We start from the raw sequence: 24,481 nt of genomic DNA, 5'->3' as shown, positions 1-24,481 counted from the left end.
AGCAAGAATACTAGAGTGGGTTGCCATTCCCTTTTCCAGGAGATTGTCCCAACCCAGGGACTGAACCCAGGTCTCTCTCATTGTGGGCAGATTCTTTACCACCTGAGCCACCAGGGAAGCCCATCTGTGCATCATGTCCTTCTGGCCCACAAAGAGTCCAGGAGATGCTTCCCCTGCTCACCTGGCACCCGAACGTTTATGCTTTTGCCTGCTGCACCCTGAGCTTGGAAGGGCAGGGGCGGCTGTTAACTTGAGATTCAGAGTCACCCTTTCCCGCCCCCCATCTTGTTATCATGGGAGGTACTGAGTCCTGCAGATCAATTTTCACACTATGGTACTCTGAGCTGATTTGCAAGACCTCTCTCAGTATAGCCCCTCTTACTCCAAAGTCTATTTGGGCAGCTGCCAGGAATGGGGTGGGGGAGGTAAACAGGCTGTGGGGATTGGCTGGCTGGGCCACCAAGCCCAGCCTCTCCTAGATCAGAGGTCAGGCCAGGGAGAGAGACCTTCTAGGAGGAGGGGCCAGGAAACCCTGTGACAGCAAGCTGCTCCTGACAGAGAGTGCTAGGTTGGGAGACAAGAGGTGGGCAGTGGGTTGGGTGGTGGTGCCATAGCTAGGGGTGGGGCAGACTGCCCTAGGCGGTGGTTCCAGGTAATAAACTGGCCTGGGAAATGAATAGATACCAGTGGGTAACGAATACACACACTCTATCTGTGTGTATGTCTTTCTGTCTCTCTCTCTTTGTTTCTGTCTTTCCTCTGAATTTCTCTGGTTCTCCCTTTCCTCTCCCAGCCTCAGTCTCTCTCTCTCCCTCTTCCTCTAAATTTCTGTTTCTCCCTCCCCTCTCCCAGCCCCTGTCTACCTGTCTCTGAGCCCATCTTGCCCGTCCCCATCACTCCCCATCCCTGCCCCTCATTCCCTTGCTCCTCTCCCTCTTTCCATCTCTGCCTCACAGCTCACCATCACTGTCTCTTCCTTCATCCTCAGGACTCACTCTGCACCCCATCTGACCACAGGATGCTGGAGCTCAGCCTATCCTGGCTGGGACTCAGGCCGGTGGCAGCCTCTCCGTGGCTGCTGCTGGTGCTGGTTGGGGCCTCCTGGATCCTGGCCCACGTCCTGGCCTGGACTTACACCTTCTACAACAACTCTCGCCACCTTCAGTGTTTCCCACAACCACCAAAACGCAACTGGTTCTTGGGTCACATGGGCCAGGTGAGTGTGAGCAGCAGGACAGGTCTCAGGGATCAGGTTGGATGGACTTCATGAATAGGCCTCAGGGTTTGGGCTGGGGTCTAGGACAGCAGAGAAGCCAGGGAGGCCAGGGAGCCCCCTCTTCCCTCCCTCCCTCATTCCTCTGCTCTGCCATTGAGACCTTCCCCACATCCTGTCTTTCCAGCCTTAGCCTGCTTTGGGGTCCATTTCCTGCCTGCCTTGCACACATTAGTGCACCTCAGAGGCTGGGCTGCACAGAATCTGGTCCCTTGGCCTCTCCAGTCTGCATGGTGGCCTTGAGACCTCCTCAAGGGTGCTGTCCAGGGTCTGCTATGTGGCCACTTTCCTGTGTCTTTTCATTCTGGGTTACGGCTTCCTTCCAGGAAACAGCTATCACCTCCCCATCCCCACCTATGGCATAGAGCTACCCACCCCCTCCCTGTTCAGGGACCCCTCCCTCTTCTCTTACTCCCCCCCAACCAAGAGGTCCCACTGGTCCCCTCACCCCATCTGGATAAAGTTGGACAATCATTTCCTCTTTCAAAAGCCTTTTTAGACCTTCCTCTCCTCCACGCCTGCCCACCTTGTGCACCAGACCTTGAACTTTCATTGGCCTTTCTCATGATAATTGAACAGTAAATTGTCCAATTACTTATTAACCACCTCCCAATTTGATGACAGTTCTGGTGAGCAGACACTACAGTGCCAAGTGCGGGGCTGGCATATACTGTAAGCATGCAAAATAAATGCGTGAGGACCTAGGTAATGAACATTCCATCACCTCCCTCGGTCAAAATCAAATGAATGGGTGTCCAGCACCTTCTGCCTAGCAGCCCAGCTAAGAGATGAATGCAACTTTTCTTTCCTGCCTGGGATGAGAACTACAACTTGGGGGAGGACTTACTGCAATTTTATTGTTTATTATGGCAACATTCAGAAGGGAAATACATTCTAAAGCCTGCAGGGAAGATTTCCTGAGATTCTGGGTCTTGAAAGGGTCTCAGCCAAGTCTGGGGAAAGTAGGAATGTTACAAAATCACTGCAGTTCTGCCGTCCCCTCTAACGGCTTGGTGGTGGGGTCTGGTCTTGGTCACTCTTCCTTTCTCTAGCCCCTCTTTCTGTGTGACCTCAGATAAGTGACTCTTCCTCTCTGGACCAATCTCAAGTGCTTTGAGTGCTCAGGTGGCCTTTGGGCAGAGGAAAGCAAGTCACAGAGGTGAGAGTGACTTATGTTCACTTCCCAAGAACATCTGGGGGTATTTGTCAGACTTGAATGGGGCACCCAGACGGGGAGGATTCTGAGGGTTTCACCAGGAGACAACCCTCCACTCTACCCTCTTTGGGGAACATGGCCTCTGTTTCTTCTGTGTAAATGGTACACCCATAGGTTAGACAGGATGCAGAGCCTGGCCAGCAGAGATCAGAGCCGCTTTCCTGATGGTTAAGCAGAGTTCACATCTGTCCCTTGCAGTAGATCAGGACTGGAAGGTCTTAGGTCTGCAGACCCTTCAGCATGCCAGGAACTGGAGACTATGTAGATGGAACAGACTATGAAATAAAGTGAGAACAAACCCAGGGAGGAGTCCTGAGGCCACCCTGCTATCCACAAACCTCCCCGGTGGGCATCTCCTCTATGGCCACCCCCTGGGGCTGAAATCACTCCCAGGTCAAGAAAAACTTGCCTTCTCAAGCCAAGATCAGCCTCCCTGTGGGCAGAAAGCCTGTTTTTTTCCTGTGCTCTGGGGTATATCCTTGGGACTTGGAGATGCTCCAGGACCCTCTCTCCCCCAGAGGGAAGGAGGAAGCAAAAGTTCCCTCCATTTGTGCAGAATCCCACACACTGTCCACTGCGGTGGCTTCTTTAGAAGAGTGATGGCCCTTACTTTGCTTGCAGTACCCCCCCACGGAGAAGGGTTTGCGGGACTTCACCCAGCTGGTAGCCAACTACCCCCAAGGATTTAGGATCTGCCTTGGCCCTGCCATTCCCATCATCATTTTCTGCCACCCTGACATGATCCGGATCGTCGCCAATGCCTCAGGTACCCATGCAGAGCTTGTGATGGTGGGTGCCATGACACACCTCTGGGCTTCCAGCTCCTCCCTGCCAAGCTTCTATGTGGCCCCTACCAACCCCACTCCACTTCCCCTCGTCTGTCTCAGCCATCTTTCTCTTTCCTTCAAATATTCACCAATACTGTTCTTGCTGCCTCTTCCCTCCTCCCAAAGCTGTCTCTACCCAACCCTGGTGTTCTGGGTGAAGGACACCCTTAGTCTTGAGGTCACATATCTGGTGTGGTAGGTCAGGACCTGGCCAGAGGAAGATGTTGGGCTGTGACAATGCAGAGAAGAAGCAAGGCTCTCTGCTGGGGCATGCTGGAAGTCTTCCTGGAGGAGGAGTTTCTGGAACTGGGTCTGGAGCGATGAGCAGAAATTTTTTCAAGCAAAGAGTAGAGGGATGTTATAAGCATCCATGGCCTCCCAGACCCCTTTCCAGGTCTGGCCTCATCCCACCCATCCCCTGTCCGAGAGCAATGAAGGCTCCTAGCTGGTGCAGGATCCAGGTTGCTATTTCCATGACATCTACCTCTCTCTCTCTTTTTTTTTTTTTTCTTTTTTTTAAACGATTCTCGGCCCGTTTGACTTCGTAAGGGCCTTCACCTCGGCCTTTCGGTCAACCACCCAACCACCGCCATCTTGAAACCTGACATCTACCTCTCTGAAGGGTCGGTTTCTTTGACCCAATCCTGGGGCTTGACCACTTCCAGTTCAGTGTCCTCCTTCTCCAGGCCCCAGGAATCTTCCTGAGGAGACTCTACCACACCCTGGCTCCCTTCCTTTGTCCTCTGCCCCTCCCACTCTTCGACAGTCCAAGCAGGCAAGGGGGACAGGAAGCATGTGGCAGAAACCTTGGCTCTGACACCATAATGCTGGGTGAGCCTTGGAAGCACCCTGACTGCCTCTGGCTGCTGAAGTTGTCTTTCATTGTTAGTAGTGGGGAAAAAACCACCCTACTATGAACTTCGCTAAGAAATCAATTGACTTTGAAGTCACCCTCCTTGAGGGTATATTCAGGCCTAGCTGGGCTCCACATACTAAATAATGTCATCAGACATCGGTCTTCATCATTTAGTCCTGAGTTCATCTATGATGGCTTCCCTGTCATCCTGGTTAAGATTAAGCCCAGAAGCTCAATCCCCACAGAAAAATCAGCTCATTCACAACATTTCTAGGAAAATGATAGGATTTCCTTTAATTTCCCTTGCCAGATTCATAGGACCAGTTCCGCAAGCCTCTGAGTGTCTGGTCTTGGAGGCACAGGGTCCTCTGAGCTATTGTTTTGGGATTCAGAGCAGTTTAATGGCTAAGAACTCAAGCTCTGTATTTGGACAGACTTGGACTGCCACCTCAGGCTTACTGTCTTTGAGAATGTTGGCAAATTATTATGTAGAGCCAGAGTTTCTTCACCTGGAATATGGGGATGGAAGAGAAGTTGCATGAAAATGGTGTTTGGGGTCCAAACAGGGAAGTCCCCTTTCTATCATGTATCCTTGCAAGCATGCTGAGTTGCTTCAGTCATATCCAACTCTGTGTGACCCCATGGACTGTAGCCCATCAGGCTTCTTGGTCTGTGGGATTCTCCAGGCAAGAACACTGGAGTGGGGTTCCATGCCCTCCTCCAGAGGATCTTCCTGACCCAGGGATCGAATCCCTATCTCTTACATCTCCTGCATTGGCAGGCAGGTTCTTTACCACTAGCACCACCTGGGAAGGCCATTCTGTACCCAACAGATCCCAGTTCATAAAAGGTGCAGGAGGGACCCTGGGAAGAGACTGAGAACAGAGGAGCAGCTGCTAGAGGTGATCCATGAGTGCAGGTGTCAATTACTGCCTTGCCAGTCTTTGCCTCTGGCAGCCTAGAAGATTGTGAATTGGGTCCTTTTTGTTCCTTTCCAGATTTGGAGCTAAGAGGAAGGTCTCCTGTACACACAGGGCCTGACCAGCACCTATGGGGATGTGTACTGCTAGTGGGTTGGGTCCTGGAATGTGATCATCCGCACCATCCACCCCACCTGCATCAAGCCTGTGCTCTTTGCTCCAGGTAGATGCCTCCCTGGCCACAGCTTGCTTGCTGCCATGGCCAAAGTGTTGCTTTCAGGTGTGTGGGTGACCAGGGTGCAGGCAGAGGGGTGTGTGGCAGAGATACCAATGTCTCTCTCTCACCTGGATCCCTCATCTGCCTGACCTCCAGACATGTCTACTCATGCCTAGGGCATGTCTGTGTGATGTGGGATGCATGGCCATGTCTGGTCAGGTTTATGTTTCTCCCTGAACTCTGGTTACAGCTGGCATACGTTATACTGGTGACACTTGATATATGTTTACACCTGAGGTCAGAGATTCATACCTGAGGTTCAGCTGTGGCCAAAGGTATCTGAGGCATGTTAGGACCTGACTGGTTCTTCTCTGAGATTGTCTGATTCTCCTGCTGGTCATGTTTGGGCCACATTTGGGGTCTGTCTGAGGTCTGGGACTCAGGGTCACTCAGAAATGCTTGAGACCTTATGTGAGTCTTGTCTGATGCAGGTTTTAGGGTATGCTTGGGTCCCCTGGTTCAGGTCATCAGTATATTCAAGTCCTGTCTGGAGCCTGCCTGGGGCACACTGAGGTCAGGTCAGATGGTCTTCAGGTTCATGGCAGAGCTGTTGGGTCATATCAGGTTGTGTCATTCATGTTGGAGCCATGTCAGGACATGTTAACACATGTGGCCATGTCAGATGTCTCAGAAGAGGTCAGTACTGGGGCAGATGTGGTGTCCTTGGTCCCCATAATGATGTTTTGTAAAGTTCTGGGTTATGCCTGTGTCTTCATAACCTGTTGGACCATGTAGGAGCCGTGTCAGGGAATGTTGGGGCATGTTGTGTCATGCTGGGGTGTGTCTAAGCACACAGAGTTGTGTCTATGGACTCTGCTTTGCTCTTTTCTGTTCTGCAGCCTGGTCTGGTCCCTGCCTTCTGTCACATCTCCACCTGGCTTCTGGCTTCCTATGCTCTTGATCCCATTCCTGCTATGGAGGGCTCAGAGTGGGCAGATTCCTGGCTGGGATCCTCTATTCCACACAAAAGATCGTCCCCTCCCCCTCTCCCTGGCCCCTGATGGTCCTCTTTCATGTCAGCTGCTGCTGCACCCAAGGATGTGATCTTCTATGACTTTCTGAAGCCTTGGCTGGGTGAGTAACTGTTTGTGAAGGGGGTTAGGGATGACCCTGGGGACCCAGGAGAAGGTCTTCCTTTGCCCACTCCCCGTGGCTGTCTCTGCTAGGGGATGGGCTCCTGCTGAGTGCTGGTGACAAGTGGAGCAGGCACCGTCGCATGCTGACACCCGCCTTCCACTTCAACATCCTGAAGCCCTATATGAAGATTTTCACCAAGAGCGCAGACATCATGCATGTGAGTCTCTTGAACCCAGGGTCCCAGCTGGATTCTTGGGGATAATGGGGACTCAGAGATATCATTTTGGAATTCTGCCTCTTGTGGGCAGCTTGAGTCCATTGTTCTTTCTGAGCCTCAGTTTCTTCAGCTGTAAAAATGAGTACGCTGTGATCCCTGCTTTGCAGGGGGTTGAGACGTATGGAGCCATGTCTCTGGCACATAGTAGGTTTTAGTTTCTCTGTTTCCATTAGGGAAGCCTTGAAATCTTGGAATATGTTTGGTGATAATGAGGCACACTGTGTAGTGGTTATTCCCAAGTAACAACTTCGAAACAATAAGAGTTTAGTATTGACAACAGGACTGTAAGTCAGTTGGCCGGTCCTTGTGGAGGTGGATGGGGCCGCCCATGTATCTGTGATCAGCTGTGGGTCAGACAGGAAACTTTGCTGAGCCGAAGTTCTGTGCTCTGTCACATTAAGGGCTTGGCTGGCTGCAATTTGATCTAGGATGACCTCGCCTGGGGCAAATGGATTTCCTTTCATGACTGTCTTCCTTTAGAAGGTATCTGAGGCTTGTTTACATCACAGAAGCAGGGTTCCCTCAGATTGAGGGGAACTACAATGTCCTTTGGGATCTAGGTTTGGGATAAGCATCTCATCATTTTCAGCATGGTCTACTGGCCAAAACAAGTCTAGGAGCAGGTCATAAATGAAAGATGGTGAAATAGGCTCCATCTCATAATAGAAGCTTCTGAGAAATTACATTGCAAAGGCTTGGGATATATACATAGGGAAATGAAGGACTAGAAGGCAGGCTTCTGTGAAGTGCTTGGAATTTTTCCTACATACAGGCTTCAAGTGAGCTTGCTACTGTTTCATGGATTCTGCCAGAATACATGAGATCCTGGGTCAGAGACAAAGGACAGTTTCTTACTTTTGGCCCAGCAAACAGCATGTGCTTCTAGTTGGTTGCGTTCTTCCTCCATGTCACCAAATCCCATGCAGATGCCACAAGTGGTCTTCAATTGCTGCCTGCTCATGTAGCATGTTGTATTACTGGGGGTAGGAGTATAGGTTTAGGGACTCTATGAATTTTATAGAATTAGAAGCAAGCTTGATATTTGTCCAGAGGGAGACATAACCTCACCCCTCAAGGTTGTTGCCTATAAATATAACTCTGCAAAATGGTTAAGGTAAAGAATGTAGAGATCTGGCTTTTTTTTTTTTTTTTTTTTTTGCATACCCAACATTAAAGGGCAGGGTTACTCAGAGCTCATGTAAGACTACTTCTTTCAACATAGGGGACATTTTCTTAATCAATTTACAAAAATAAGCAGGAAGAAAGTTAACATTTGCTGTGTACCTACTTTATGCATTAATGTTACCACAGGATACAAAGATGTAGGAAGCAGAGCCAGGATTTAAAAAACCCAGATCTCCTGACTCCTAGCCATGGGGACTTAACGTCCTAACAGTAACAACTTTCACTTCCACCCAAGCCTGGTTCTTCCTGGAAAGGGGATCCCAGGCCCAGGATGCAGGATCTGAGGGAGTCCATCCAAGTGGTTCAGACTGAGGAGAGGCTCAGAGGAACTAGCTTTCAGCCCTAACGCTGTTCCCTTCTCTGTCCAGGCCAAGTGGCAGCGTCTGATCACAGAAGGCCACACCCATCTGGACATGTTTGAACACATCAGCCTCATGACCCTGGACAGTCTGCAGAAATGTGTCTTCAGTTATGACAGCAATTGCCAAGAGTGAGTCTTGGCCAAGGGCCTGGGAACATGAGACATAGATCCAAAGGAGCAGATGAGGGAGGGGAGACTGGCTAGGACAATCAGAAGGGACTTCCTGGAGGAGGCGGGTCAGAGCTCGACATTGAACAACAGGAAGGGAAAGGAGAAGGAGATATCCTTTTATTTTTTCTTCTCTTTTAAAATATAAATTTATTTATTTTAATTGGAGGCTAATTACTTTACAATATTTTAGTGGTTTTGCCATACATTGCCATGAGTCTGCCATGGGTGTACATGTCCCCATCCTGAACCCCCCTCCCACCTCCCTCCCCATCCCATCCCTCTGGGTCATCACAGTGTACCAAGCCCAGGCATCCTGTATCATGTATTGAAACTGGACTGGTGATTCATTTCACATATGATAATATACATGTTTCAATGCCATTCTCCCATTTCATCCCACCCTTGCCCTCTCCCACAGAGTCCAAAAGACTGTTCTATACATCTGTGTCCCTTTTGCTGTCTCACATACAGGGTTATCATTACCATCTTTCTAAATTCCATGTATATGCGTTATTGTACTGTATTGGTGTTTCTCTTTCTGGCTTGCTTCACTCTGTATAATAGGCTCCAGTTTCATCCACCTCATTAGAACTGATTCAAATGCATTCTTTTTAATGGCTGAGTAATATTCGATTGTGTATATGTACCACAGCTTTCTTATCCATTCGTCTGCTGATGGACATTCTAGGTTGCTTCCATGTCCTGGCTATTATAAACTGTGCTGCGATGAACATTGAGGTACACGTGTCTCTTTCAATTCTAGTTTCCTCGGTGTGTATGCCCAGCAGTGGGATTGCTGGGTCATATGGCAGTTCTATTTCTAGTTTTTTAAGGAATCTCCACACTGTTCTCCAGAGTGGCTGTACTAGTTTGCATTCCCACCAACAGAGTAAGAGGGTTCCCTTTTCTCCACACCCTCTCCAGCATTTATTGCTTGTAGACTTTTGGATAGCAGCCATTCTGACTGGCGTGAAATGGTGGTTTTGATTTGCATTTTGCATTGTGGTTTTGATTTGCATTTCTCTGATAATGAGTGATGTTGAGCATCTTTTCATGTGTTTGTTAGCCATCTGTATGTCTTCTTTGGAGAAATGTCTGTTTAGTTCTTTGGCCCATTTTTTGATTGGGTCGTTTATTTTTCTGGAATTGAGCTGCAGGAGTTGCTTGTATGTTTTTGAGATTAATTCTTTGTCAGTTGCTTCATTTGCTATTATTTTCTCCCATTCTGAAGGCTGTCTTTTCACCTTGCTTATAGTTTCCTTTGTTGTGCAGAAGCATTTAATTTTAATTAGGTCCCATTTGTTTATTTTTGCTTTTATTTCCAATATTCCAGGAGGTGGGTCATAGAGGATCCTGTTGTGATTTATGTTGGAGAGTGTTTTGCTTATGTTTTCCTCTAGGAGTTTTATAGTTTCTGGTCTTATGTTTAGATCTTTAATCCATTTTGAGTTCATTTTTGTGTATGGTGTTAGAAAGTGTTCTAGTTTCATTTACAAGCGGTTGACCAGTTTTCCCAGCACCACTTGTTAAAGAGATTGTCTTTTCTCCATTGTATGTTGTTGCCTTTGTCAAAGATAAGGTGTCCATCAGATCAGATCAGATCAGTCGCTTAGTTGTGTCCGACTCTTTGCGACCCCATGAATCGCAGCACTCCAGGCCTCCCTGTACATCACCAACTCCCAGAGTTCACTGAGACTCACATCCATCGAGTCAGTGATGCCATCCAGCCATCTCATCCTCTGTCGTTCCCTTCTCTTCTTGCCCCCAGTCCCTCCATAGGTGCGTGGATTTATCTCTGGGCTTTCTCTTTTGTTCCATTCATCTATATTTCTGTCTTTGTGCCAGCACCATACTGTCTTGATGACTGTGGCTTTGTAGTAGAGCCTGAAGTCAGGCACGTTGATTCCTCCAGTTCCATTCTTCTTTCTCAAGATTGCTTTGGCTATTAGAGGTTTTTTGTATTTCTGTACAAACTGTGAAATTATTTGTTCTGGCTCTGTGAAAAATACTGTTGGTAGCTTGATAGGGATTGCATTGAATCTATAGATTGCTTTGGGTAGTATACTCATTTCCACTATATTGATTCTTCTGATCCATGAACATGGTATATTTTTCCATCTATTTGTGTCCTCTTTGATTTCTTTCACTAGTGTTTTATAGTTATATATATATAGGTCTTTTGTTTATTTAGGTAGATATATACTTAAGTGTTTTATTCTTTTCATTGCAACAGTGAATGGAATTGTTTCCTTAATTTCTCTATTTTCTCATTATTAGTGTATAGAAATTCAAGGGATTTCTGTGTGTTGATTTTATATCCTGCAACTTTACTATATTCATTGATTAGCTCTAGTAATTTTCTGGTGGATTCTTTTGGGTTTTCTATGTAGAGGATCATGTCATCTGCAAACAGTGAGAGTTTTACTTCTTCTTTTCCAATCTGGATTCTTTTTATTTCCTTTTCTACTCTGATTGCTGTGGCCAAAACTTCCAACACTATATTGAATAGTAGTGGTAAGAGTGGGCATCCTTGTTTTGTTCCTGACTTTAGGGGAAATGCTTTCAATTTTTCACCATTGAGGATAATGTTTGCTGTGGGTTTGTCATATATAGCTTTTATTATTTTGAGGTATGCTAATGCTATGCTAAGTCACTTCAGTCGTGTCCGACTCTGTTCGACCCCATAGATGGCAGCCCACCAGGCTCCCCCGTCCCTGAGATTCTCCAGGCAAGAACACTGGAGTGGGTTGCCATTTCCTTCTCCAATGCATGAAAGTGAAAAGTGAAAGTGAAGTCACTCAGTCGTGTCCGACTCTTTGTGACCCCATGGACTGCAGCCTACCAGTCTCCTCCATCCATGGGATTTTCCGGGCAAGAGTACTGGAGTGGGGTACCATTGCCTATTCCTGCTTTCTGGAGGGTTTTTATAATAAATGGATGATGAATTTTGTCAAAGCTTTTCTCTGCATCTATTGAGATAATCATATGGTTTTTATCTTTCAATTTCTTAACGTGGTGTATTACATTGATTGATTTGTGGATAGTGAAGAATCCTTGCATCCCTGAGATAAAGTCCACTTGGTCATGATGTATGATTTTTTTTTTTTTTTTGCTAGTGGTTCTCTATTTATTTATAGTATTTTGCTCCCGCCAATCCCACAAACTACATATTTGATAATAAACGAACATGGAGATCTTTTTAATGTGTTGTTGGATTCTGTTTGCTAGAATTTTGTTAAGGATTTTTGCATCTATTTTCATCAGTGATATTGGCCTGTAGTTTTCTTTTTTGTGGCATCTTTGTCTGATTTTGGTATTAGGGTGATGGTGGCCTCACAGAATGAGTTTAGAAGTTTACCTTCCTCTGCAATTTTCTGGAAGAGTTTGAGTAGGATAGGTGTTATCTCTTCTCTAAATTTTTGGTAGAATTCAGCAGTGAAGCCATCTGGTCCTGGGTTTTCATTTGTTGGAAGATTTCTGATTACAGTTTCAATTTCCGTGCTTGTGATGGGTCTGTTAAGATTTTATATTTCTTCCTGGTTCAGTTTTGGAAAGTTGTACTTTTATAAGATTTTGTCCATTTCTTCCAAGTTGTCCATTTTATTGGCATATAGTTGCTGATAGTAGTCTCTTATGATCCTTTGTATTTCTGTGTTGTCTGTTTTGATCTTTCCATTTTCATTTCTAATTTTATTGATTTTTCTCTCTTTGTTTCTTGATGAGTCTGGCTAATGGTTTGTCAATTTTATTTATCTTCTCAAAGAACCAGCTTTTGGCTTTGTTGATTTTTGTTATGGTCTGTTTTGTTTCTTTTGCATTTATTTCTGTCCTAATTTTTAAGATGTCTTTCCTTCTACTAATCCTGGGGTTCTTCATTTCTTCCTTTTCTAGTTGCTTTAGGTGTAGAGTTAGGTTATTTATTTGACTTTTTTCTTGTTTCTTGAGGTATACCTGTATTGCTATGAACCTTCCCCTTAGCACTGCTTTTACAGTGTCCCACAGGTTTTGTGTTGTTGTGTTTTCATTTCCATTCATTTCTATGCATATTTTTATTTCTTTTTTGATTTCTTCTGTGATTTGTTGGTTATTTAGCAGCATGTTTTTCAGCCTCCATATGTTGGAATTTTTAAGTTTTGTCCTGTAATTGAGATGTAATCTTACGGCATTGTGGTCAGAAAAGGTGCTTGGAATGATTTCAATTTTTTTTAATTTACCAAGGCTGGATTTATGGCCCAGGATGTGATCTATCCTGGAGAAGCTCCCATCTGCGCTTGAGAAAAAGGTGAAATTCATTGTTTTGAGGTGAAATGTCCTATAGATATCAATTAGGTCTAACTGGTCTGTTGTATCATTTAAAGTTTGTGTTTCCTTGTTAATTTTCTGTTTAGTTAATCTATCCATAGGTGTGAGTGGGGTATTAAAGTCTCCCACTATTATTGTGTTATTGTTAATTTCCCCTTTCATACTTGTTAGCATTTGTCTTACATATTGTGGTGCTCCTATGTTGGGTGCATATATATTTATAATTGTTATATCTTCTTCTTGGATTGATCCTTTGATCATTACATAGTGTCCTTCTTTGGCTCTTTTCACAGCCTTTGTTTTAAAGTCTATTTTATCTGATATGAGTATTGCTACTCCTGATTTCTTTTGGTCTCTATTTGCATGAAATATCTTTTTTCCAGACCTTCCCTTTCAGTCTGTATGTGTCCCTTGTTTTGAGGTGGGTCTCTTGTAGACAATATATATAGGGGTTTTGTTTTTGTAACCATTCAGCAAGAGTTTGTCTCTTGGTTGGGGCATTCAACCCATTTACATTTAAGGTAATTATTGATAAGTATGATCCCATTGCCATTTACTTTGTTGTTTTGGGTTTGAGTTTATACGCCCTTTCTGTGTTTCCTGTCTAGAGAATATCCTTTAGCCTTTGTTGGAGAGCTGGTTTGGTGGTGCTGAATTCTATCAGCTTTTGTTTGTCTAAGCTTTTGATTTCTCCTTCATATTTGAATGAGATCCTTGCTGGGTACAGTAATCTGGGATGTAGGTTATTTTCTTTCATCACTTTAAGTATGCCCTGCCATTCCCTCCTGGCCTGAAGAGTTTCTGTTGAAAGGTCAGCTGTTATCCTTATGGGAATTCCCTTGTGTGTTATTTGTTGTTTTTCCCTTGCTGCTTTTAATATTTGTTCTTTGTGTTTGATCTTTGGTAATTTGATTAATATGTGTCCTGCGTTGGTTTACCTTGGGTTTATCCTGTTTGAGACACTCTGGGTTTCTTGGACTTGGGTGACTATTTCCTTCCCCACTTTAGGGAAGTTTTCAACTATTATCTCCTCAAGTATTTTCTCATGGTCTTTCTTTTTGTCTTCTTCTTCTGGGACTCCTATGATTTGAATGTTTGGGCATTTAACATTGTCCTAGAGGTTTCTGAGATTGTCCTTATTTCTTTTAATTCATTTTTCTTTCTTCCTCTCTGTTTCATTTATTTCCACCATTCTATCTTCTACTTACTTATCCTATCTTCTGCCTCCATTATTCTACTGTTGGTTCCCTCCAGAGTGTTTCTGATCTCATTTATTGCATTATTCATTATATACTGACTCTTTTTTATTTCTTCTAGGTCCTTGTTAAACCTTTCTTGCATCTTCTCAATCCTTGTCTCCAGGCTATATATCTGTAACTCCATTTTGTTTTCAAGATACTGGATCATTTTCACTATCATTATTCTGAATTCTTTATCAGGTAGATTCCCTATCTCTTCCTCTTTTGTTTGGTTTGGTGGGCATTTATCCTGTTCCTTTACCTTCTGGTATTTCTCTACCTTTTCATCTTGTTTATATTTCTGTGTTTGGGGTGGGCTTTCCGTATTCTCACAGTTTCTAGAGTTCTCTTTATTGTGGAGTTTCCTCACTATGGGTGGGGTTGGACCCGTGGCTTGTCAAGGTTTCCTGGTTAGGGAAGCTTGTGTCAGTGTTCTTGTGGGTGGAGCTGGATTTCTTCTCTCTGGAGTGCAATGAAGTGACTAGTAATGAGTTATGAGATGTCAGTGGGTGGTGTGACTTTGGGCAGCCTGTATATTGAAGCCCAGGGCTATGTTCTTGTGTTGCTGGAGAATTTGCGTGGTATGTCTGCTCTGGATCTTGTTGGCCCTTGGGTGATGCTTGGTTTCAGTGTCAGCATGGAGGCGTTTGATGAGCTCCTATTGATTAATGTTCCCTGGAGTCAGGAGTTCTCTGGGGTTCTCAGGATTTGGACTTAAGCCTCCTGCCTCTGGTTTTCAGTCTTATTCTTACAGTAGCTTCAGGACTTCTCCATCTATACAGCACTGATGATAAAACATCTTGGTTAAAGATGAAAAGTTTCTCCACAGTGAGGGACACCCAGAGAGGTTCACAGAGTTACATGAAGAAGAGAAGAGGGAGGAGGGAGATAGAGGTGACCAGGAGAAGATGGGGAATCAAAAGGGGCAAGAGCAAGCTAGCTAGTAATCAATTCCGTATGTGCTCTCCACAGTGTGGATCCCTCAGAGATGTTCATGGAGTTACACAGAGAAGAGAAGAGGGAGGAAGGAGACAGAGGTGGCCAGGAGGATAAAAGGGGGAATCAAAGGGTGAGAGACAGGTCCAGGCAGTAATCAGTTCCCTAAGTGTTCTCCACTACCCAGAACACACAAAGAGATTCAAAGTTGAGTAGAGAAGAGAAGGGGGAGGGAGGAGATAGAGGTGACCTGATGGAGAAAAAGGAGAGTCAAAAGAGGGAGAGAGCAGTCAAGCCAGTAATCTCACTCCCAAGTCAAAATGGGTACTGAAGATTGGGTTCTTAAAGGTGCAAAATTGATAACCAATACCAATAAGCAAAGATTAAAAATCTAGAGTAGAGGTTCAGTTCAGTTCAGTTCAGTTGCTCAGTCATGTCTGACCCTGAGACCCCATGAATTGCAGCACGCCAGGCCTCCCTGTCCATCACCAAAATCCCAGAGTTCACCCAGACTCACGTCCATTGAGTCAGTGATGCCATCCAGCCATCTCATCCTCTGTCGTCCCCTTCTCCTCTTGCCCCCAATCCCTCCCAGCATCAGAGTCTTTTCCAATGAGTCAACTCTTCGCATGAGATGGCCAAAGTACTGGAGTTTCAGCTTTAGCATTATTCCTTCCAAAAAAATCCCAGGGCTGATCTCCTTCAGAATGGACTGGTTGAATCTCCTTGCAGTCCAAAGGACTTTCAAGAGTCTTCTCCAACACCACAGTTCAAAAGCATCAATTCTTCAGTGCTCAGCCTTCTTCACAGTCCAACTCTCACATCCATACATGACCACAGGAAAAACCATAGCCTTGACTAGACAAAGCTTTGTTGGCAAAGTAAATGTCTCTGCTTTTGAATATGCTATCTAGGTTGGTCATAACTTTCCTTCCAAGGAGTAAGCGTCTTTTAATTTCATGGCTGCAGTCACCATCTGCAGTGATTTTGGAGCCCAGAAAAATAAAGTCTGACACTGTTTCCACTGTTTCCCCATCTATTTCCCATGATGTGATGGGACCGGATGCCATGATCTTCGTTTTCTGAATGTTGAGCTTTAAGCCAACTTTTTCACTCTCCACTTTAGATTCTCATAAATACAATATTAAAGAAAAAAAAACAAAGCCACAAAAATTATAATATATATATATATATATGAGGTTTGCTTTAAAAAATAGGGTCTTTTTGTGCAAAGTAATAGTAGGTTATAAAATGAAAATTAAAAGAGTAATAGAGGACTTAAAAATAATTTTATATTTAATTTAAAGAATGATAATAGTAAAGATATATCTAAGACTTTCTCTGGTGTTGTTGTGAACAGTGTGGGGTCAGTTCATTTTCAGATAGTTCCTTGATCTGGCTTATACTTCTCAAGATCTATAGGCCCCTTCCTATGTAGCTGGTGCTAACTACAGGGTTTTAATCTATTGCACCTGTCACTTCCAAGGTGGTTCCCTCTGTTTTATTTAGCTTCTTCTGTTTACTGGTCTCTTCAGTGCCTAATTTCTGCCCTGACACAAGGTGGCGGTGGTGGACACTTTTTTAGGCTCATTCCGTTGTGCTGTGGGGAGCGAGGAACACTGCAAACAAATAACACTGTCGTGTGCTCGCAGTGTCTCAGCCACACTGGGTTTGCCCCAGCTCCCAGCATTTGTGCTTTCCCTGTCTGCACTGCTTAGGCTCTAGGTTGCTCTGCCGGGAACTGTCTGAGGCTGGCCCTGGGTTGTATGCACTTCCCAGGTCTAAGCTGCTCAGGTTCAGGTACTCAGGTGCTCCAGAAAGGTGCAGGCTTGTTTTAGCCTGCATTTTGTGTCTTCCCAGGTCCAAGCAGCTAAGGTACCAGGTGCCTGGCAAGCAGGGTCGCTGCAACTTATCACCTCCCCCGCCCCTGCCACTTGGTTTTCTGGGTGTACAACTAGCGCACCTTCTCAGGTGTGCTGTGTGTCTCTTCTGGGAAGCTGATCTCTGGCTGTGACCCTCCCGGCGGATGTCGACCATCCAGAATATCAAGAAATCTTGGTTAGCAACGAAGCCTGCTTGCAGTTGGTAGATGATGCCTCTCTGGGGCCACGATAGCTCCCTTCCGGCTCTGGCTGCCCTCACCTGCCTGTCTCCAGTGGGGGGTGGGCCAGTCCACAGCCGGCTAGCTCTGCTCAGTCCTTTGTTCTGTGAGTGGGCCTGGTGGTGTCTTAGGTTAGGGCTTTTCGTGGGATAGCTATCCCACAGTCTGGTTTGCTATCTCAAGTTAGTTCCTTCAGATTGCCCTCAGAGCATTCAGGCCTGGTCTTTACCCTAAGCAATGCAGCCCTTGCCTCCCTGCCAAGCCCCTGCTTGCTAGTGGCGGATGCGGGTGTCTGTGCTGCTTGTTCACTGGGGTTACCACTGGGCACATAATCTGTGGCTTTTGATTATTTATTTATTTTTCCTCCCAGTTATGCTGCCCTCTGAGGTTCCAAGGCTTGCCACAGACTTGCCAGTGAGAGTGTTTCCTGGTGTTTGGAAACTTCTCTCTTTTTACAGACTCCCTTCCCAGGATGGATCTCTGTCCCTACCTCTTTTGTCTCTCTTTTTATCTTTTATATATATTTTCCTACCTCCTTTTGAAGACAATGGGCTGCTTTTCTGGGTGCCTGATGTCCTCTGCCAGCATTCAGAAGTGGTTTTGTGGAACTTACTCAGCATTCAAATGTTCTTTTGATGAATTTGTGGGGGAGAAAGTGGTCTCCCTGTCCTATTCCTCCACCATCTTAGGACCCTTCTCCCACTTCTGGAGATATCCTTTTAGGTAGGTAGAATTGCTTGGAAAGTGAAGTTGCTCAGTCGTGTCTGACTCTTTGTGACCCCGTGGACTGTAGCCCACCAGGCTCCTCTGTCCATGGGATTCTCCAGGCAAGAATACTGGAGTGGGTTGCCATTTCCTTCTCCAGGGGATCTTCCCAACCTAGGAATCAAACCCAGGTCTCCTGCATTGCAGGCAGATGTTTTAACCTCTGAGCCACCAGGGAAGCCCTTGATAAAAACTAGCAGGCTAAAATGAGCAAAGTGTGTGCAATAGTGAGGAGACACCTTGGAAATAAGTTTAGAGGAGTGGGCTTAAAACCTTCTGAAACCAAACAAAAAGGATAGGAAATTTATTCTGAGGTTTCCAGAGAGCCAAGGAAGATATTTGAGCACACGAAGGTCATGGTCAAAGTTGAGCTTTGAAGATGTCCAAGAGATCACTTGTCAGATGACTCAAGACCAACTGTGATAGGCACAACACCATTCAACTGTGTTGACACGGGAAGTAAGGAGAGTAAGGAAGCTGTTATCCTCATTGATCAGCTGGGCAAGGTTAAGGTTCTGAATTGAGTGAACACTGTGGGGAAGGAATGGGGAACAGAAACTGGGTGAGAAAGGAGAGAAGCCTGATGTCTAAGCTGTACTCTGGGTGCCTGGGGAATGGAGGCAGCTCACGGAGATGGGATGTGGGTTGAGAAGAGTTTGAAGAGCCACATCTCCTGGCTCATCCCCACACTGTATCTATGAACCATCTGTTTCTGGAGCCTCAGCTTCCTGAAGGGAGGTAGCCCCCAGCTTCTGGGCTTCTGGTATTTTAAGTGGTGGCTTCCCTTCATGCTCTCATCCTTCAGGAAGCCCAATGAATATATTGCCAGCATCTTGGAGCTCAGTGCGCTTGTGGCAAAGCGGAACCAGCAGATCTTCTTGCACATGGACTTTCTGTACTTCCTCACCCCAGACTGGCGGCGCTTCCGCAGGGCCTGCCGCCTGGTACATGACTTCACAGATGCAGTCATTCAGGAGCGGCGCCACACCCTTCCCAGTGAGGGTACTGATGACTTCCTCAAGGCCAAGGTGAAGACCAAGACTTTGGACTTCATCGATGTGCTTCTGTTGACCAAGGTGGGTTCCTCTGGGATCTGAGTTTAGGAAGTAGAATGGACTTTTATCTGATCAGAGAACTTAAATAAGATACAGAGGGTACTGGAGAGTCATGGAAGGTGCTTGAGGAAGGGAAGTATGGGTCAGAGAAAAGTTTTAAAGATGATTGTGTGGAATACTGTCTGCAGGGACTGCTATTTCTGAAACTGTCAAGGGCCTGAGACTTTAGTCTACTTCCAAGTTGATAAGTTAGTCTCTGTGTGTGTGTGTGTTGTATGTATGCAGAACCTTGGATCAGAGCAGAGCATTAATTTCAGTAGTCATAGTAGAATTTAGCTCTGGTTCTCCATTTGTAAATTCTTTTGAGGGCACCATGATACTTGTACTTGTACATGCAGCCATGCTAGCATCACAGCAGAATTACCTCCAGATTTTGAGATTTGGAACCCATACAGGACAGCTAATACTTCTGCCCCTTCTTCCCTAAAGTGGGTAGGGAAAGGTATATGGATAGGCATAGGAAGACGGAGAGAGAGAGGGAGAGAGGAGAGAAGAAAAGAGAGATTGTTTGGAGCTTAAATAAATCATCTTTGGTGAGAAAGCAGTCTATGATTCTATAGGTTTAATACCCATTCCCTATCTCCAGGATAAAAAGATCTTTGAATTTACTCACCAAGCCTGTGAGCAGATGTCTTTGGGGACAAGGCTCAATCTCTAGCTTCCAAAACAAGTTGCTAGTTGAGTTGATCATCCTGTAACCCAGGTGGACATTAACTTTTTTCCTCCAAAATCCCTCATCATATCAAAACATAAAAATATGAATGGATCACTGATTCCTATCACCAGGCACAACATAGGAGGCAAAGAAATAGAGACATTTGGAGTGGGCATAAGAGGTCTAGGAGTTCCGGGTGGGCTTGGGTTTCTGGATCGATGATGGAGATTCAGAGGTTTTTGCAGTTTAGGCTCAGGGACTATGAGCTAGTGTGATTCTGGGGATCTTGCTTTCTCTCCAGGATGAAGATGGGAAGGGATTATCAGATGAAGATATCCGGGCTGAAGCTGACACCTTCATGTTTGAGGGTGAGAGTCCCAGTGTGGGACTACTTAGAAGGCTGGGTCTCTACTCCAGGATGTTGCCAAGGGGACCTTGGACCACTCAACCCCTCCCCATCCTCCCCATGGGAGGGTACTGTCCACCCTCTGGTGCTGAAGTAGCCCAGAGATCCAAACCTCTCTTGATACTCCTCAGGCCATGACACCACAGCTAGTGGCCTCTCCTGGGTCCTGTACAACCTTGCAAAGCACCCAGAATACCAGGAACGCTGCCGGCAAGAAGTGCAAGACCTTCTGAGGGACCGTGAGTCTAAAGAGATTGAGTGGTGAGTGCAGGTCCTCATGGTGTGCTCCTGAACCCCTCTCACTGACTCTGTTTCCTGGCTGGGGATAAGGGAAATTTTGTGTGGATTTTGTCATTATTACTTAGTGGGAATAGTAGCAAAGCTCAGAAGGTGGATCTGTTACTCAGTATGGATAGCAGGGTAAAATTTTCTGGCTTTGAGGACAGAAACTTGGATTTCTGAGATAACTGGTGACAATGTGGGAGGGCAGATGTTGCTACTTAGCACGTATTCACTATGTGAACTTCCCCTTCACTCTGTTACCTTTCTAAAAATCACGTTTTCAAACATCTTCATTCCATGAGTGTTTGCTGATCTCCTGACCCCTATATCCTCATATTATTTAGTCCAGGATTCACATGGAACTCTTAGGGACTAAAGTCATTCACCACCTGTCCAGGGATACCCGCATCTTCCTCCATCCAGTCCCCATTCAACAAACACTGGTACACTGCCTCCTTCTTCTCAGTTCTATGACATCTCCAATTCTTCTAAGTCCCATTCTGTGTCCTGGAGACTCGGGAAGGACCAGACCCAGTCTTGCCTTCCAGGAGCTCTTAGCCTGGTGAGGAATAGTCCCAGGTCAGAACATTACCAGTGTAGATGGCCAGGGTGGGGTTTTTATTTAGAGAGGAAAATCGAGGTTGGAAAAAATGTCCTCAACTTAGATCTTCCAAGATGAGCAGTAGCTATTTTGAGGTGCATTTTAGGTGCTCTGTGGTCAAGAAATAGCAGGGCCAAAATGAAGAGATGGAGAGTAAGAAGGTGTAGGGGAGAAGGGGAGTGAGAGGCAGGAGGGAGGGAGGGGTTCGATTTGTACATGTGACTGACTGTGTAAGGTAGATTAATTCCTAATATCAACACACACTACTCCAGAGTGTGGAGTGGATAACCAATTTTGGATATTAAAATAATGTAGTTTAAATATAGTCTGAGATTTTAGTATGGAGACCGTATGCACATTTTGTTAAATTAACCCTTAAATACTCTCGTTGTTATGGTAAATCATATATTCTACCTGAATAGAGAAACATCTATATGTTCATGTGGCATACAGACACTAACATTTCTTGCTAAATTTAAACCAAATAGTCGATGTCATCATCATCTTTTTTCATCATCTTTTCTATTATTTCTCACAGGAAAGCTAACAATGTATGGATATAAATTTCTTGCCCAGTGAACATGGTAACACTAAAAATATGGAGTGTCATATCAATAGGAAAAATAAAGCCTGTTTAATAAAAGCTCTTGTAACAACTGGAGAGTTAGATGGAAAAAATGAATCCAACTTCTTTCTCAGGTCTTACATGAACGTAACATCGACATGAATCAAAGGCATAAAATATAAAATAAATGTATCTTAAAGGCTCTAGAGGGCTTCCCAGGTGGCAGAGTGGTGAAGAATCCACCTGCCAATTCAAGAGACACAGGAGACATGGGTTCTGTCTCTGGGTTGGGAAGATCCCCTGGAGCAGAAAATGGCAACCCACTCTAGCATTCCTGCCTGGAGAACCCCATGGACAGAGGAACCTGGCGGGCTACAGTCCATGGGGTAGCAAAGAGTCGGACACAACTGAGTGACTGAGGAAGGCTCTAGAGGAAGCCATGGGAAATTATTTGTAGTTCCGCAGAAGAGAAGGCCCTATTCTTGACACAAGTCTAGGAGCTGTACAAGAAGACACTGATATACTGTTACATGAAAAAGATACAGACCAGGGTGTACATTATACAGCATGCTATTAATACTATATAACTTTTAAAATGCAATACACTCTCCTTGGAAGGATACATAAAACAAAGTTACCTAGGGAAACAGTGAGGAGGGGAAATGAGTGTTGGGCCATAGGAGTGTGTAGTTTTCTAATTTTGAACTAGTTAACTGTACCATTTATTAAGAATTTAAATCACCACACAAAATGAAGAGGATTAGGGAAAAAACTCAGTCCCCTTACTGGATCTTATCTTCAAAGTTTATAGAAATTTTCTAGTGAATTCTCTTGTTTTCTAAATATAAAATCATTATCTGCCAAAAATGACACATTTACCCCCACATTCAAATGATATTTCTCTCCTCCCCACCCCCATCTAATTGCATTAACTAGTGTCTGTAGTGCAGTAATAAATAAGAGTAAACATCATTTAATCTGTTTCTTTTGCTTCTTACTCATCTGCCTTTTGATTTCGTTCTTGCTGTAAAGAATAATATATTTCTATACAAATTTTTGAATATTTTTATGGCTAGATTTTGGGTATGTTGCTCAGAAAAGCTGAAAACATCAGACTCAATTTTGTCTGGTTCTTCTGTGATACTGCTTTTCTTTCTATCTTTTTAAAAACCATTTAATTGAGGTACAAGGGATAAAGAAAAAGCTGTATAATTTATGTATATGACTTACTGAGTTTGGAGATATTTGATCCATCTGTGATTTTGTTCTGGGCAGAGAGGATCTTATGGGGCACCAGGAGGGCTGGTGGTGTGTCTCTGTTTTTGCTCCCTGGATAGTTGTCGTGGGGCTTCCTTAGGGACGACCTGGCCCAGTTGCCCTTCCTGACCATGTGCATCAAGGAGAGTCTGCGATTGCACCCCCCGGTCTCGGTCATCTCCCGCCGCTATGCCCAGGACACTTTGCTTCCAGATGGCCGGGTCATCCCCAAAGGTACTCACAATGACTAAGGGAGGAGTTTCCTGGTGAGAAAGAGGGGTCAATGAGGCAGTGAGGACCTAGCCCTGCTGCCCTCTCTTGTTCCACAGGTGTTATCTGCCTCATCAATATTATTGGGACCCACCACAACCCATCTGTGTGGCCAGACCCTGAGGTGATTCCTCCCCCACGTCATACCTCCATCATCCCTGTCCATTCCCCTTGGGAGGCCCAGGGGAGACTACAGAATTCTGATTGGCAAATCAGACATCACCTCCCTCCCATTATACACACATCTGCTTCTCCAAGGATGGATGTCCTGGGAGATCCCATCCAGTAGCCTTGTCTTGTTTTGCCCCCAGGTCTATGACCCCTTCCGCTTCGAGCCAGAAAACATCAAGGGGAGGTCACCTCTGGCTTTTATTCCCTTCTCAGTGGGTCCCAGGTGAGGGTAGTGGGCATCTGAGGTAGGGATGGGGTGGTGTGTTGGAGGTTCTGGGACTGAGATTCCAGACTTGACTCTCTGGTAGGGGAGTGGGGAAAATGAAGATGGTCAGAGTTTTGGTTCTCCTTCCCTCCCCTCCCCTGGAAGTTATAGGAGTGTTTGGGGAATGATAGTGGGTCCAGAAGGGGTCTACATTGTGCTGGGAGTCCTGTTTCCCTGCCTGCTGGTCTGTGTCCCTGAATGGGTTTTCGGTCAGGCTTAGATATTCAAGCCTATGTGGGGGTCCCAGGCAAGTTTCGTATTCTCTATCACTGTGGGTGGGGGTGGGAGTTGTGAGCTAGATTCTAGGAGCGATGGGGCCTGGATGAAGTTTCCCAGCACAGTCAAAGACCTCACTCCGGCCCACAGGAACTGCATCGGGCAGACATTTGCCATGACGGAGATGAAGGTGGTCCTGGCGCTCACGCTACTGCGCTTCCGCGTCCTGCCTGGTGAGGAGCCTCGCCGGAAGCCAGAGCTGATCCTGCGAGCGGAGGGCGGACTTTGGCTGCGGGTGGAGCCGCTGAGCGCAGACCAGCAATGACACAGCAGCCCTTTCTCTCCTGGAATCCTCCCCTGGTCTAGCCACCTCCCTGAAAATTTCCAGGAATAAAAACTATGTGGTCACTTCTGCGCTAGTCTCATCAACAGCCAGCAGGGGGCGCTTGGTACTTTCTAGGTTCAACAGGACCGGAGTGGCTGTGAACTTGGGTGATAGGAGGAATGTGTGCGGGAGGGAACGCTGATGTGGTAGCTGGAGCGCCAACCTGAGTCATGAGGGTAAGACTACTCGTTAGGGAAGGTTGACCAGAGAGCTTGATGTAGCCAGGATCAGATTCACTCCCTGCTATTGTACTGCCAAGGTCACCATCCCTGTCTGCCATTTACTAGCTGTTTTGTTTGGGGGAAATCGTTTCTCTCTCAAAGCCTCATTTTATATTACATAATAGTAGCCATGTCATTGCGCTGTTGCGGAGACTGTATAAACAAGTGTGTGCAAAGTGACTGACTCGATATCTGGTAAGCATCAGTACTCAATAAGAGTTCATTTCCTCCTTTCTTTATGTATCACTTTCTCAAATTTAAAATGCTTCAAAGTCATACAATTCATATTT

At 45.5% G+C, this 24,481-nt stretch overlaps 1 protein-coding gene across 4 annotated transcripts; it reads left to right on the top strand.

The window, feature by feature from the left end:
- Nucleotides 1-511: 511 nt before the first annotated feature.
- Nucleotides 512-23,997, top strand: CYP4F47 (cytochrome P450 family 4 subfamily F member 47). Of its 4 annotated transcripts, none has more exons than XM_010806625.4 (13): nucleotides 512-583; nucleotides 989-1,216; nucleotides 3,111-3,255; nucleotides 6,390-6,443; nucleotides 6,536-6,663; nucleotides 8,277-8,398; nucleotides 18,588-18,858; nucleotides 19,854-19,920; nucleotides 20,090-20,219; nucleotides 22,764-22,897; nucleotides 22,993-23,057; nucleotides 23,245-23,327; nucleotides 23,736-23,997. In XM_010806625.4, the coding sequence occupies exons 2-13, from the start codon at nucleotides 1,019-1,021 to the stop codon at nucleotides 23,908-23,910; spliced, it is 1,572 nt and encodes a 523-aa protein (XP_010804927.1). In that variant the 5' UTR covers nucleotides 512-583; nucleotides 989-1,018; the 3' UTR covers nucleotides 23,911-23,997. The 4 variants fall into 4 exon arrangements, 3 of the variants coding, with proteins under 3 accessions (XP_010804927.1, XP_002688601.1, XP_015327417.1); XM_002688555.7 differs by having other exon boundaries at nucleotides 512-652; XM_015471931.3 differs by lacking the exon at nucleotides 512-583 and adding an exon at nucleotides 663-718.
- The last annotated feature ends 484 nt before the right edge of the window (nucleotides 23,998-24,481 follow it).

This window comes from Bos taurus, chromosome 7 (assembly GCF_002263795.3).
Source record: "Bos taurus isolate L1 Dominette 01449 registration number 42190680 breed Hereford chromosome 7, ARS-UCD2.0, whole genome shotgun sequence".
NCBI classification, from domain to species: domain Eukaryota; kingdom Metazoa; phylum Chordata; class Mammalia; order Artiodactyla; family Bovidae; genus Bos; species Bos taurus.
The sequence above is the reverse complement of the archived record's forward strand: the minus strand, read 5'-3'. Positions and strand labels throughout refer to the sequence as shown.

Bases quoted from the DNA above. Each gene is read 5' to 3' on its own strand.
- CYP4F47 (XM_010806625.4), top strand. From the start codon at position 1,019: ATGCTGGAGCTCAGCCTATCCTGGCTGGGACTCAGGCCGGTGGCAGCC. The intron at 1,217-3,110 runs GTGAGTGTGAGC...CTTTGCTTGCAG, and splicing joins TCTTGGGTCACATGGGCCAG to TACCCCCCCACGGAGAAGGG. The intron at 3,256-6,389 runs GTACCCATGCAG...CTTTCATGTCAG, and splicing joins GATCGTCGCCAATGCCTCAG to CTGCTGCTGCACCCAAGGAT.